Genomic DNA, 16,445 nt, shown 5'->3' with positions numbered 1-16,445 from the left:
CTAAATAATTTGAGACTATAAAATTAAAAGGTATTAAGCAAAAAAATCCACATGATGTGGGATGATTCTTTGATGATGCAGTGAGAGAAATGGAAAAATGTGAAATAAAAGACAGACCATGCCATCAGTGGTCTTTTAAAAGAAAAAAAAAAAAAATTAATTTATGTCTAATTCTAAAATTTATCAGGTGATTGTAGTAGAACACTTTCTTGCACAAACCGTTCTAATGATCTCCATGATAAATTCTGTTACTATCAGAGAACAGATTGAGTTGAAAATGTAATGGTCATCACACTTTTTGCGTTAACCAAGCAGTAATTTCTGAAGAACTTTTCTATGCTTTCTTTAACTGACTTGATGTGGATGAAAGGAGAAGCGCCCAGCATAGAGGTGGCTCCTTGTGTGGTGTACCTGTGGCCAGAGAGGAGCTCCATTTCTCAGCCAGCGGTAAGTGGGCCTTGGCTTTCCAGTGGCCTTGCATTCCCATCGGAGCTGCTCTCCACTGTCTAGCTGGGTGTCATTGAGCTTCTCCACCCAGTGAGGGTAGGCTGCAAGGAAAAATTGCCATTTTAGACTCAAAGATTATAAAGTGGTAAGTCTCTAGCCGATGTGCAAAGACCTAATCAATTAAAAAGCTTAAATTAATGATCTTTACAAGACTTATATTACTCTCAGAGAAAAAGTACATTAAAAAAATAAAAAAGGCCCAGATCAACAGAGATGGTAATAAAATTAACAAACTCCAAACTTTAAAGGAAATGCTGTAATGCTACCACGTAGTAAGCAGTCACCTGCTTACTAACAATATATATATATATAACCAACAATAGAAACCTGCCTGATTTAATAAAGTCCAATGGATTAAATTGTAGTACTATATATTATTGGGTTCATTATTCCTGAATTTAAGACAAAGGTTTGGTAGTCACGATAGAACATTTAATGATTCTCAAGACTTAGGATCGTTGAATTGTGATAAGGAGGTTAATTGCCATAGGTAGTGTTTCATGTACTTTTCTCAGTTTACAAGGAAATCACTATTTATTTAGCTAGGAGTGATTGGGAATTTGGTAAAGTATTTGCATATATTTTTGTTAAAGTGTCCTAAGTTTAATTCATGTTTCAAGTGAGAAAAAGCTTTTAATGTATTTAAGCACAAAACCCATGAGATTTCCGTCATCCACCAGGAGCATGTTGCACAGTAAATCAATCTTAAAACAGTCTTTTTATAAAGGCAGACCGTTAATAGTTGAATATGTGATCACTAGTATCTAATTTCATGAAATAGTCCATCAAAAAACAAGGAATATGTTTTTCAGAGTAGAACTTTAATGTGGCAGTCAATCAGATAGCTATTTATAGGATCTTATAATTTGGAAAACATTATATGACTCAGTGAGAAACCAAGCATTGATATACAGAAATAAAAATGTATGCTTAAAAGTCAGCTTTTGGGTTTCATACTGTAGCCATATCACTTTTGTATAACTCAGAGGGTGATAGATGACAATAATTAACTTAAGGATATCAAATGCTGGTTTGAGATTTTTGTTGTTGTTTTTGTTTGTTGTTTTCCCAAATCATAAAGAACAAATAGCTAAAAGGCACAGCTAAAGGGATGTAAAATTCTGCATGGTGTGAACAGAAGCCGAGATCTGTCATAACAAAGTCTCTGCTTTGTTATGACAGACAATTGATAATGTACTCAAACATGTGGAATTGAGTTTAAAAATAAATCTTTGAATCTAGCTGAAATTTGACTGGTCATCAATCAAAGACATGAGAAGACATGAAAAGGCATGACAGGTAACTAACTGCTTCTAGCTTACATCCTGTGCATGGATGATAAAGAAAGTGAATGAGGTGTCTATCATTCCTAAGCAGGTAATAGTCTGCTTTAGAGTCCCAGACCAGACATCTGTCAGAAGCTAGAGATATTAGAAGAAGTATCACACACTTCCTTTTTGGTAGAAGAAAACAGAGAGATTGACCCAGCCCCACTCCCAAACCCAAGACAAAAAACTTCTGCTTCCTTATTCCTCTTATTACAGTCAAGACAATGCATGAAATCCTCTACATGTGCTCTGCTGTGCTGAATTTCTTCTTTCTGAAGTTATAATAAAGGATCCACAAAAATCTGCAGAAAGAAATAGGTTTTGGGAGACCCTGTTTATTTGTTCTCTGTTGTCCTAAAAATATAATTTAATTGTATTGTATAGTTGCTGTTCTCATTTTGAGTGCTTCAATATGCAAAGGAAGCATGCTGAGAATAAATTGTTTCCTTTGAAAATAACTACATTAATATGATTCTGGAAGATGAGACGGTTAAATGTGTAGCAAAAACGTAATAAAAGACAGCCAGTGGTACCATAAAATCATGCAGTTTCAAGGAGGAACTAAGCTGTTCCTATTTATATTTACTTATTTTTATTATTTTGCTTTTCTGTAAATTTTACTATTTGACCCAAAACATGTATAGTCTCACATTTCTATGTTGAGTTTATCTCATCATGAATTTGAGTGTTCAGAAAAGGGTATGCACATTTTTACACTGAAACAAAGCTGCCCCAAGCCTGGATGCAGACTTGTCCTCTTCAGAACTGCGTTTCCCTACCCTTTGTCTGTGTCTGTCTTGCCAAAAAAATTGTGCCACAGGTTTTCTTCTGAAACTACAAACTTGCAAATCACAGTGGCATGACTGATTGGTCAGAACAACCTTTTTCCATTAGTGGAGGTATTTCTACTCTGAATTTTCTCCTCGTAGCCTAAGTGGCCTTTGGAGTCACATTTTTCAAGCTGTTGAACTTGCCATCAGTGAAGGCAAGATTCCCATCCCTCTGAGAATATAGTAGCAAAGTAATAGGTTGATGTATCTGGAATAGAGCTAAAAGCATGATTGAGAGAAATACTGTTCATCACTTTTTGGCATCTATTTCTCTCTATGTACTCCTTACTTTATCACAGAGAATTCCCTCTCTGCTTGTTAGCAAGGGTCACTCCCCATAAAATCTTAACCCTTGTTCTAAAATCCTATCAGTACTTTTAAAGTTGAAGCATTTAACTGAATGTACAACCTCTTACTCAATGTAACATTTTGGGTCTTTTTTTTAACATAACCCTGATATATGTGTATGAAAAGAAAACTTCATTCCATAATCACACTTTATTTTAATTAGAAAATTTAGCCAGATTTCAAAAGTAACAAGTCCTTTTTTTTTTTCTTATAAATGCAACACTCTTCTTGGGAAAAAAAGGTGTCTGGTTGTTTTTTAATCTGTCCAGTGAAGAGCTTTGGGTTGACTGTGAGAAGAGAAGGATTTTGCATTTTAGTGTTCAGTAGTCTTTATGAGTGCTGTGCCAGAGCTCTATCCAGTGTTTCTGAGATACATCCATCCAATCCATGATTTATTTTATACTGCATTTCTGCACTTGTTTATTCAAGGATATCAGAATGTTTATGTTTTGTAAACATAAATTTGAAATAAATCTGCAAGCTTACAGGCAGATTTTTAAATTGTCTATGCAGAATGAAATTAAGGTGAAGAAAATTTAGATTATTTCTCAAAATTTTAAGCACTTTTTTGTCTGAGACAAAATTAACACAAAATTTTACATAGACAAATAATTTAAAATAATGTTCTAAAATTGAATGAATACAGAGTTTGGGAAGAAAAAAAAATTATTTTCCTGTATATGAGATTAATTGGGAAGAGTTAAGCAGAAGAAGCATATTAAGAAAGATAAGTGAGAAAATCAAGATAGAAAATTTAAAACTAATTTACTTTTTTGACTACAAAATCTCTTCTCTTGCCAGTTTTACTGTGTGGGACTAACCTGTAGTGGCAGGAGTGGAACTTTTTCCTGTTCAGTTTTTATAGGGAAGTAATTAAAATAGATTTTAAAATCAGGATGGTCAGTTACACTGCATTACAGAATATTCCTGCTGTCAGGTGCTTGTTCCACTCTTGTGTTATGGTGAGCCTTCCCTTCAGCTGCCAGGAAGGCACTGCTATGTGCAGAATGAGGGAACTGATATACAGCCAAAAGAAAAACAGCCAAAAATGTGTTTTTATAATCACTTCACATCACCATCCCCTGCTGATCCTGGCAGTAGTGAGTAGGAAACATAGAAAAAACCCCAAAAAGTTAAGAGTTAGAGGGGAGCAGGAATTGGTCATACCAGTGCTTACCATTGGGAAAATGCTGTTAGCAAGAATTTGAGGAGAAAGGAAAAGGCTAATGGCAAATTTATCCACTCATGTTTTAGTTTTTGTTCTCCTATTAATCAATTTGAGCTTGAATAAAATTTCCCACAAACTTACAGGATGAGCAGATCACTTGGGGGAAAATCACACCTCTCAAAATAGGTTGCAATGCATAAGAGGATTCCTGGCATTGTAAAAATTATGCTGTTAATGCCTACAGCTGAATTTCCACTAAGTGCTGAGACTACAATAATCTGAAGTTGTCAACATTCCGAAACAGTGCTTTCTGAACAACATCCAAATTGTCAGCTGCATCAGGCAGTCATGGTGTATCTGGACTGCAGCAGCAGGTAAGAAGCAAGAAATCACTAGTTTGTGATTAAATGTGACTAGACAGGCAGACTGGGTGTCCTGGGCTTTCTCCAAAATGCTCTGTGGTGACCCAGATCAGATGCAACTGACAGGATGAAGAAGATTCAAATAGACAGCGAGTGAATTCCTACAGAGGATATGCAAATTGTGAGACCGCAGCATGACACACCTGGTCCTACAGACTGCTTGGAAATTTTACAAGAAACCCCTGGTACAGAAATGACGGCCCACATCTGAATTTCTGAGCCAAAGTAATCATTGCCACCTGGAGGAATAAGATGTCAGTGGAAAGACAGTGAGCTTACAGTTAAATAATTCATGTTGACTGTTGTTATGAACAAAAGGTACAGCAGAAAAGGCCGTTTCAGATAATGCCCCCGAATCCTGCAACACCAGCTGTCAGCAGAGGAAATTGAGTGTTTTGTGAAGTAACATTTTGCTCAAATTTGTGTAGAAGCCTTCTCACACAAGCCCTCTCACACCTCTGGAAATAGTAGCCAAGGTTTGTAGGCCGGTGAGACACTGATGCTCTCTCCATGAGCACTGAAGGCTGAGAGTGCCTCCATGGGGAGTATTTTATCTTGAGGCCAAGAAAAGGCACCTATGGGATTGTAGTAAAGCCTGTGCTTCTTGTCCTGCTGTATTGGAGACCGCCGCTGGTATTGTCCCTCTGAAAGCCCTCTGTAACCTGTTCTGACCTTGCAGCCTGCTGATGCAGATAGGTGAAACTTAATCTACTAGTCTCACGTATCTGTTGATAGAGGAATAAGAAAATATGAACTCTCTTCCTAAAGTGTTAAAGAAATTGTACTGAATTATTGCAAAACAAAACCCCAATGAGCTAAATTTGTGCTTTATCCCTTAAAGGCAGAGACTCTAAAAATATAATTTAGACAACGGTAGAGAATGAAAAATTAATATTTCTATCTACACAGAATACAACAAAACTAACATTGTAAATGTATTCCATGGATCTGAGTAACAGCTTTATTTCTGCTCAGAGCAAAAGGCAAAAGCAAAAGAGAGATGAAAGAGTTGTGTAGAACACTCTATCATGTTTGCTGTCATTTTATGCCACAGACCTGCATGGTGCCCTTGAAGAAATATAATTTCATTTTATAGCATCTTATCTTCTCTCTTGAAGAGCCCATTTTATAGTCTTTTAACTGTGAAATAGGGAAGCAGTGATAATTATAACACTTTCATACACTGCTTTGGCATCTAGTAGTTTCACAGCTCTAAAAAACAGGTAGGAAGTGTATGTATGGGATACATCTTATAACTCAAATTAAATTTCCTGAATTTCTTATATTTTAAGAAACATTGTAGAGAAATACCAGCTGCTAAATTCCCCTGGCCCTCAGGTGCCTGGCAGGAGCTGCTATATTTTCATGGAAGTAATTTTTAGCAAGAATTTGAGACATATCAGTGGAGTATTGTCATTGTAGGAGGCATAGAGTAGGTGCTGGGCTTTTTTGACTGTTATTTTCAGCAAAAGTCTTATAAAAACTTTGCTGCAAGTGCAAGATGGAAAATCTGGAATTAAATGCACAGACTGTCATCTTAACCATCACATAATTTTTCCAGTAAATACAAAAAATTGAAGAAAAAAGACTCCCCTGGTCTCTTGGTGGATGACAATCAAAAGCAAGGAAGGAAGCATGATTCAGAGATATGCTGGAACTCACTAAAATCAACTGAGTTAAGATAAAGACATTGGAAACCCAGAGGAGACAGAAAATTGATTAGGGTCCTGAAAATATTGACATATGTGGAAAATAAACTAAATATACTATCCTGGTCTAGAGTTATTTGATGAAAGTGTGTAACAAAGACAGAGAATTCTTTATATTTACTGATGGGGAGAAGGCATTAGGAGCCACGGGCTGAAATCAGGAAAATAAAAAGAAAATTAAGAGGAGAAACTCCATAGACATTTCTATCTAAACTGCAGCATTTGGAATTCTACTGGCTGGGATCTTTGAAGATAGAAAACAATTCAGTTTGAAAGATCTGTTGCATAACCTCACACAGAGGACCTTCAAGTCCTCTGCTAAGCATTTAAGGTTGTAGGGTTCATGGAATGATACAAGGTAGCGTGGCTTAAATTGATTAAAAGTAGTGGAACTCAAGCTTACGTGTGATATATGCCAAACTTTAACTTGTAAGTATTCATGGTATGTAATACATAGGTTTTTGTTTCTGGACCCTAGAATGCAGCAACAGTATAATATCAAATTTGTTGGGTTTGTCAAATATTTTTATTTTCAGAGTTCCTTTTTTATTTTCAACCTGATGCATGATTTAATCTTTTATGGACATTCAAAAATTTTTTTTTCCTTCACTTTGTGAAGATCAGAACTTTTGGAAATTGTGCATGCCTTGAAAATTTTTTGGAAGAAACAAATCCTTCTTAAATTCTCATTCCAGTACAATGAACTTGACAAAGCTCAGCACCGAAGCGTGGCACAGGTAGGTAAAATGTTAATAAAAGCATGTTAATAATCTTAAAACATTTACAGCATTGTTTTCTGACAGATAATTCATGTTTAGGTTGCTTGTCATTATTATATCCTAATGAAAAGAAACAGACTTTCAAAATTATAGCTCTATGTTTAATTAAAAAAAAAACACAAATCCCATATGAAATTATATTTAAGTCAATTCTTCAAAGAAGTCAACATTATTTATGTTTCAAACCTTAATGCAATATTAAGGAATAGTAATATATACCTTAATTCAAAACTATTGTTGATATAAGGTGTATACTCTATATATCAAGGTATCTTGTTTCTGCTGAACCTTGGAATGCTTCACGTGTGACCAAAGCCTTAAGTGTGGACAAAGCATTTCAGGACAATGCTGGGTGCAGTTCCACTTACTGTAGACTTGTAGCTGTCCTCTGAAGACATTTCTTCCACGAGAGTTTTCAGCCTTACATTCATACATTCCTGAGTCCTCGAGCTGCACATTAGGTATTTCAAGCACAGCTTGGGATTTTCTCAGGCGGGCTTTACTTGGATTATGACCATTAACTTTCCTCCAAGAGATTGTTGGAACAGGGCTGAAATATTTAGCAAAATTAATGTTAACACTCTTCCACTATTGAGAATATAGATTCTGTTATCTGGTAGTTTAAACAGTTAATAATCTAAGTAGCAATAAAGCATAATCACAATTAAGGTTCCTGTAATGGTTGATCTAGTTCACTTTCTATAAGGAATCCTTAATAAATGGATTGCTACATGGAATGTGTCCCTTTCATCCACAGGGGAGCTTGTTTTTACCGAGATGAAATAAATCACTTGAAATCACCCTCTCTAGAGTTTCTTTAGGACTATATGCTTTACTCCTGAATGCTGCCATTCCATAGGTCAACAAAAATAACTTCAAAACTTGGATGAACTTAGAAAATGCCAAAGCATCCCAATTTTCCTGTAATGAAACTGCATTTCAGGTCAATCCATAAAAATATCTGTCTAGGTGGGGAATTTCTTTTTTGGGTAAATTTAAGTGACCAGAGGTTTGGAGATATTTTTCTTACAAAATTATTCAAATTGTAAAAATGGTTGTGTAACGAGACATGTTAATGGCACTGCTGTTCCTGTCACTGTCTCATAGCATTACACTCTTTCTTGTGGCAGCAGAAGGAATTTTCACTGCAACTTGCTGTTCCACAGAGGTCTGTGAGGGCCCTGGGTCATTTACATTCATACCTGGGGAAAAAATGTCTTAAATAGTGTTTGTACTCATGAAATTTTCTTTTTAGCTCAAAAACTCATCAGCCATTGTGCACCCAGTGGGCCTTATGGTAAAGACATACATTTTTCTAAATATGGCAGGTATTTAAGAGGGGAAAAAAAAGAAAAAGTAGAACTGTCAATAAAAAAATATTTGATTGTGAGCCGAAAACTGGGCTGCTTCAGGTACTCCACAAGAAGCTTGGAGGACACCATAACAGAAAATTGAACTTTTTGAAAAACATATTTTGTATTTATTTCAAGTCTAAGTTTAGATATAAACACATATCTAAACACTGCATTGTGGCAGTTTAGATGAGGAAAAGCACTTCATAATAGTTCAAATTTATTTAGTATATATTCTAAACTGCTATGAATTGCTGTCATCATTTGCTAACTTTCACTTGCTATAAATGTATGGAGTTTCATTAAGAATATCACCTTTCTCTTAATATTTCAGGGTATCCAGTTTGAGGCACAAAAAATAAGCATGTGACAAGCAAGTTCTGGTTATTCTTCAAGCAGTTAGAATCACATGCCGTAATGTGAATCACTGTAGTTGTACTCAAACTTGCAGAAAAGATGCTCCAAATTCTAGTATTTTATAGAGATAAGACAATTCCCAAACTTGTACCTGATTATCAGAAGATTTGTCTAACTCTTAACTCCTGAGTGCCACAGATCACTGAATTTTATTGAGCCTATTGACATCATTACCTTACAAAACCAACATATAATCCAATATGGAATTCATTTTAATATATCAGAAAGAGAAAAGAATTATTTTTCTTATCAGTTTTCTGCATTGATTAATTAACCTGACAAAATGAACTGTGAATGTGTATGTATTCATCTCTGGCACGTGGTTCCTGCAATATCTTGTTATTATTGCAAAATGATCTTTTATCATTATCCACCACAGAAGAAATACCTGTATGGAATAGTTTTTGTTTCTCCTTGCTAGAAAAAACAGGCTGGTCTCTTCTCTCCAGCACTTCAGTTATGTGTATATTTTTCTTTTTATAAATGTTTTTGGATCATGTGATAGATGTGGATCATAACACCTCTTTTTTTTTTTTTTTCCACTATAACCATAGCAATTTTGTAGCTTTCTCATTTTTAACCTTAAATTAATTTCTTGATGGCCAATTTCAAATTTTGGTGTCTTGTGGGTTTGGTTTGAGGGCTCTTCTACAGATTGTATAGTTCTGATTTATAAAGTTTGTTTCCTATAAGAAGTTATTTTACATACTTTTCAGATAAAGACCAAAAGAACTTCCCGTTCCAATCTGATTAAAGTACTTCAACATGTTAAGTTTTAAATATGAAGGGTATTTTTTTCTGATGCACTAGTAAAACTTTCTTAGTCCCACCAGTTATGTTATCCCTTTCACATCCTTAACTACACATTTTATTTGCTACATTTTAATACCTGTATGTCTGTATCAGACGTAGTACAAATAATCTTAGTTTCTTCTCTCCCTTCCTTAGCTCTCATATTTAATTTCTTATTGCACAATTTATTCTGATATTAAAATTTAGACTCTTTCTTGAGTGACTTGTGGAGATTGTGCAAGTTTTCTGTTTTACATTCAGCCTAAAGGGTTAACTCCTCGTATGCTAGTCCTCTTTTTATATGGAATATAATTGTGTCATGATTTCTGGCTGCAAAACATCCACCATGGACAGATAAGAGTTTAACTGATGATTATTTATCACAACACAAGTCCACAGTAGGAATAGGAATTCTTTATGTTGGTATAGTGCAATAAGACTCAGCAACTGCTGCTTTATGACTGAAATGAGCGTGCAGATATATTTTATTTGGGACCTTAAGGGTGTCATGCTTGCTGCCTTTTGATAGTTATTTGGCCTTCAGCCTTGCTTCCAGTAAAATCAGTGACAAAAATTCTTTTTCTCTATTGTCATGGAGGAAAATGGGTTCTGCTGAATAATATTAATGAAAGGATTTTTTTTTGGTAGTGTATATTTCTGAGAAAAAGTCAAGAGCTTATAAACAATGAAAATTGTCTCATTTAGCTGCTATAAGATTATTTTGAAATTCCTGTATTTGGAAATATTCCTTTAAATTGCATTTAACAAATTCTTTAAAATTTGCTTTTGTGTTTCCTGCAGCAAGTAAATGTGTATAACATGGCAAACACAGAGGAAACTGGTTGTCTGGTTCATAAGGAAGCATATTTTAAAACAATTCAGTTATTTCTTCATCAGTATGAGATAGTAAGTGGAAATTTCCAAGGAGATAAAGTTACTTTAGCTGAGCAGATTTAATGATTTCAAAGGAAAGTACTCCCATATTGCAAATCAGTATTTGCAGACAACTTGTAGTTCTGTTTAATGAAGCTTATTTTCCTTGCATAACTCACAAGTGACATATGAATTTTACATATGAAATAAAAATATATCTATACCTATCTCTCCTCTGTGACTTCTGTGAGAATGAAATGAAACATATGAGTGAGAATGTGAAAGAATAAAACTGTATGACTGTTCTAGAAAACTCCTGAAGTTCACCATAAAAACTAACTAGCATATGCACATTTTTAATCTTTTCAAATGATCCACAGCTTTTTGAAAAATAGAGTAACTGCAGAAGTATTTCTAGCATTAATATGAGTTTAATGTAATATGCATAATTACTGAATCTTATAACCACTATAACCCATTTTTATTTTGGTCTCAACAGATATTTATGGGAATACAGTTGCCTTGTTTATTGTCACAACATCTACATTCAACTCCTGTGAATAAATTTATTTGAGCTTCAGTTGAGTTTAAAAACAAGATTTCTCCTCATTTTTGGAAAAAAAATCATCTGAATACTACTGCTAAGTCCTAGTACCACTACTTGATTTCAGAAATACCATCTTTAAACTTGTCATTTTTCTAGATTGAAATGAGAAACCTAAGTGGTCCCTGGTGACTGGGATCGACATCACTGTGGGTTTGTACACTTTGAGTTTGAAGAAAATATGAGTCATAATTTTACCTTTGCATTTACAAGAGATTGTGAGAGTTGGTTTTCAGCAGTGTATTATTTGGGATGAGTGCCGTTGAATTAGTTGGAATGCTTCACAATTTTCAATAAAACATAAAAATAAAAACATTTCAAAAAATTATTGGAAGCTGTTCTTTTTCCTGTCAATTTCATATGTGACAGAATTTTATGACATACCTAAAGTCCATGTTTATTTTGGGAAAGGGGAGAGGCAGAAATAGGAATAATGCCTGAAATTTAAAATATCCTTTCCTTGGATCTGAGCTCTAGGATTTCAAGAATATTTTAAATAGGAATGCATAGATTACTTTTTCTGTACTTGGTTGGTACAGATTGATGTGATATTTTGAAATATTTTATCTACTACAGTAATTTCAATTCCGCTCCACACAATTTCTCTTTACCATGCATCACTGTTCTGAGCTGTGTCTTCAAACCCACAGGTGCACATCACAATATATCTTGTAAACCTCTGCTTGCCAATGGGGACTAGAAAAAAGCCCTTTTCTTTCTTACACCTTCCTGTCTTGCAACTGTATTAAATATCTTTCATTATTATAGGATAATTATGAGGGTTAAAATGTTGAGGATTTCAGGAATGGCTATCAACCATGGACGTCTACCTTTAGAATGTCCCATATAAATCTGTTCAGAGTTTTATGAGACATAATAACCACTTTTCCATTCATTTTGTTTTTAAAATTTAGTTAGAACTGAAATACATGAAATACAGCAGCCATGAGTATGGTGATTTAAAAATTAAAAGAGAATAGAAGCAAATGATGATGATCTTGAAGACAGGGTACAGGAACAAGTCCAGGTCTGCAAGTCTCTTCAACAGATGCCCATGACTGTGCTGAAAATATCTATTACATATATGAATGTCATGCATTAATGTGGGCATGCCACCACTTATCACCACTATTAGCTTGTTCTTTATGGCACAGAGCAAGGACAGTGCCTGCTTGGCTGCATATCCAGCTACACAGCATTTTCTTCACACTTTAAATTATGGCATGTTAGAGCATCTCTAGCATCTAAAATAGTGCCATGTATAAAGATGATTCATTTTCTATAATGGTTCATTATTTGCAGTGAATTATACTCCAGAGTTCCTCTTTACTGGTTGATCAGAGACTAAACTGATGTCTCAATCTTCAAACCTAACTATTCAACAGCTAAATTTAGATAATGTAGCTGTCCATACCCTAAGTTAGATGATATAATCAACAATTTTGGTGATTTAAATGTTTTTCCAAATTCTTAAATTTGAGTTAATCATGAACAAATGAGTGTGCAATCAAACAAGACCACAACAGGCAAAGGTCTTGGCTTGACAAATAGTGAAGACAGTGGAAAAGCTATTCCACAACCTTTTGGGTTTGCATTTAAAAGTTAGGTAATGGTGTTTAGTCTTGATTAAATGACAGCAGCACAGGTAAAAATTTAAAAAGAAAGAGCTGAATATCTCCTATGTATTCGGTGATGTTGTCCTCGTTGCAAAACTCCATATTATATTCCTGCCATCCCAGGATTGTGGATGGCATTTCTATGGTGGGATTGAGGAGGTAATGAGCCATCGTGTCTGTTAAAAATGATGGAAATAAGCTCTGTTTTTCGTCAGCCATTCAGTAACCATTTTTTCTAGTCTCTGTATCACACTCTACCTCAGCATGTGTCTGGGGGCATTCTGAAGTGGACATTATTCTAAAAATATTAAAGACCTAACAGGTAGATTATCACCAGCCTGTGATCAAGGCTGTTAAGAAGAGTAATCTGAAACAATTTGAAAAGCAAAAGACATAAATGATACCTGCTGTTTTACTAAAAGGGATAATACCTGAAGAATCCATGATTTTAAGAGATAATGCTTTGAAGCAGAAAAATTCTTTGAAAAGATGACATATTTTACAGGTGTTCATACAGTTCTTCAGGGCCACAATACTGCAATAGAACTCTGTTTATTTGCCTTGTGTTATTTTATAATTGAAATTTTGCGTCATTTTCTCTCTTCTAAATTTTGCCTAGGCAGATTTTCTTTAGCTAGCACATTGATCTAGGATGTCCTGACTCTGCTGTACAGGTATGACCAGCGTATGTGTGCAGATCCAGAAGATCAGGAAGACTAGTTACAATGAGTCCAAAAATCCCAAAGATTGTGACATACCATCAATGAGGATGCAAATGTGAACAAAAATCTAGCATGTCTGAAGAGTGCAAGATGGCTTTGAACCTGCTGATCAGACACAGAGTTTGAAGACAATGAGTGTGATGATTTCCAGAAAAGCTGCATTTAAGGCTCTTGTGCCACAGTACCATATTAATTTATTTCTTTGTGGCAAATCCTTAAGGGAAACATAACAGTGGTAACTCTGGTGACCTTCTCCTGAGAAATCCTAGAATTCGTTTCCTTCTGATCCTCTCAGACTCTGACACAGAGAGAAAGTCTACACATATGCTTCTGGATAGTAATTTCGAATAACAATAAAAAAAAAGCTCCTCCATCTTTAAATCTACAGTAAAGCTGCAAAGCTGCTCAAGTTACTAAACAGTTTTTAGTAACATTTATAAATTTTCTTCAAGGGTTCTGAGAGAGAAAGAAAAGAGATTGGTAATATTGGTTCTTCAAGAATGACATTCTGCTGACAGGGACTTAGTTGGGTATGTTTTTCTCCCACTTTCATTATGCCATACAGTAAATGACATTAAATTTAAATTTTTGGTTTAGAGTGAGGTAGAATGAGGCCTAGGAGCACTACTTGAGATTTACTGAAAAATCTTTATTACATTGCTATGAATGATTGCAATATCTGTAACAGTATTACAAAGTCTATTTAAGAACAAGTCCACTTCGAAGAAAACAGAAACAAATCCAGCCTGAAAATCAGGAACAAAATCCAGTCTGGCTCTAGCACCTTATAACACAAATACTTATTCAGCATGAGCTGAAAATGAACTTGAAATTGATGAAAGTCTTAGAAATATTTATTTGATATAAAAAATATGTGCTATCAAAGGAAAAAAAAAAAAAAAGAAAGAGAATCCTGGATCTATTTTTGTCATATAAACAAACTCAACTTGAAGATGCCATTTCTGCATTTAAAAAGATGAGATGTCCTCTCATCACAACCTTATCTTGAGGGGAAAAGAAACCCTTATTTATAGCATTGACAAATGTTCTGCAGAGATTATTTATTTCCTTCTTGCAAGTATTTTGTTATGAGTAAAATTTAAAAGTGGTTTCCACAGCTTCCAGATCTGGCATCTGATAGGATTAATAAAATATTTTGCAGTAGAGAGAACTGGTGTGAAGTAACATGATTTTTTGTCCTATGGAACTTAGGTATTTCTATATAAATTTTTGTATCTATCGCGCACTTTCATTTTGGGCAAATAATGAAATCAGATTAATACTCTATGGCATGGTTTCTCTGTTTTAAAAAGAGAAAACAAACAATTCATGTCTCTGTGGCCTGTAGATGGAAAATAGAACATCATGCTAAACCTTGGTTTTGATGGTAAATTACTACCTGTGGATTTCTGCAATGTGAATTAGCTTGAGGCTTGAAAATGTTAAATTATTAGCATGCCTTGTTCCCACAGTAATTCTGCTATATGTAGGAAAACGACTAAATATTTCAATCCAAGTTCCACCAATGAATTGGATGTATAGCACCTAAAATTACTTATTTAATGCCAGGTTACCTTTAATATCAAAGGTGTTTCTGTGGGAACAGGAAAGGACTGTTCAGTGCTCATGGAAAAGCACAAGTAGCCTAATATTTTCCAAAAGACAACAGCTAAGCAACTTCCAGGGCTGAATGGCTATTCCATGAGCTATCAGAATCCTTAGCAAAGAAACACTCATTCCCCGAGAAGCTTCAGTTGTCCAAGGAAAAGACAGCTTATCCTCAGGGGAAAAAGCACAGATCTGCTGAAATAACCCAAATACATTGACAACAGAAGTGTCATACTTAGCTCTAAAAACAATGAAGCCTGATTTATATCCAGATGTTGCTCTTTTTTATTTTGTACGCATGTATGTATGCATATATCTATACACGCCAGTGAAGCGTGCTCTGTTCCCAGGACTATGTCCACTAATACTCATCTGCTGCTTGCTGCCTTGACTGCTCACTCATGTCAATGCCCTGGGTTTCAGTGTAGTGCAGTTAACAGAGGCTAAGTTGAGTATCACCAGCACACTAGCTCTGCTATTGTTTAGCACCACACCAGAGCTGAAGCAAGATGTGGATTCATGCTGATACCAAGGAGACTTAGGTTAGAAAATAGTCTGATCCCAGAATAGAAATCCTCATGAGAGGATTTCTAGATTACTGGGAAGGGGTCTGATTACAGGAGGATTTTATCTGGTTCTCTCGACAGTTCATAAAAGGAGATGCCTTCTGCCAGGTCTGGGGGAAGAATGTTGGAAGACCTGTGTGGAAATATTCAAGACCAGTAGGTAATACTGGATTGCCAAGATAAGCCAACTAGAGGACAGAAGTCAAGGAGAAATATGTGCAAGACTTGGCTTACAGTTTTAACTGGTGATCTGAAAGTAAAAAGCCTTATTTCACAGATTTGAAGAGCAGAGAGGGTTAAAGTCAGTCCCTTGAAGTTAGGAAACAACGGTGCAATGCTGGAATCTTCTGCTCCCTTGTGTGTAGAGACCAGATGGGTAACTGCATGTGCTAGATGGAGAAGTGTGCAACCTGGATCTGTGACTCATTATAATACTACTGTTTATCAACTTCTTGTTCCTCCAAAAATCTCATATAATCATGTGGCCGATATAATAATCTTGTTCCTCCAAAAATCTCATATAATAATGTGAAGGAAAAAAAGGAATCAGGTGCTATGAAACCTCTGACCAAAGATTCATTCCTGGGTGTCTTTAAGCCTCTTTTCTGAAATTGTTCTCTTCATCATTATGTTATTTTCTAGATCTCACTGAAATAGCCCTTTAAAATGCGGATTTGCAAAGCCTGTCTTTTTGTACCTGCAAAATGTTTGCAATATCTAGAAAACTGCTTCACTGCCATTACCCTGTCATTGGCTTAATGAGCCACACCAGCAAAAAATAACTTCTTCAGAAATTTCATGCAA

At 35.2% G+C, this 16,445-nt stretch overlaps 1 protein-coding gene across 1 annotated transcript in view; it reads right to left on the bottom strand.

Moving 5' to 3' along the window:
- Positions 1-16,445, bottom strand: part of CNTN5 (contactin 5) — a 607,373-nt gene that overhangs the window by 123,338 nt on the left and 467,590 nt on the right. Inside the window, exons 11-12 of the mRNA XM_058822197.1 lie at positions 7,460-7,641; positions 412-548 (exon numbers count right to left, since the gene is read on the bottom strand). Coding sequence (XP_058678180.1) covers positions 412-548; positions 7,460-7,641 — 319 coding nt within the window. The remainder of the gene's footprint in view (positions 1-411; positions 549-7,459; positions 7,642-16,445) is intronic.

This window comes from Ammospiza caudacuta, chromosome 2, assembly GCF_027887145.1.
Source record: "Ammospiza caudacuta isolate bAmmCau1 chromosome 2, bAmmCau1.pri, whole genome shotgun sequence".
NCBI classification, from domain to species: Eukaryota; Metazoa; Chordata; class Aves; order Passeriformes; family Passerellidae; genus Ammospiza; species Ammospiza caudacuta.
Note: the sequence above shows the minus strand (reverse complement) of the source record. Positions and strands in the feature narration are given on the sequence as shown.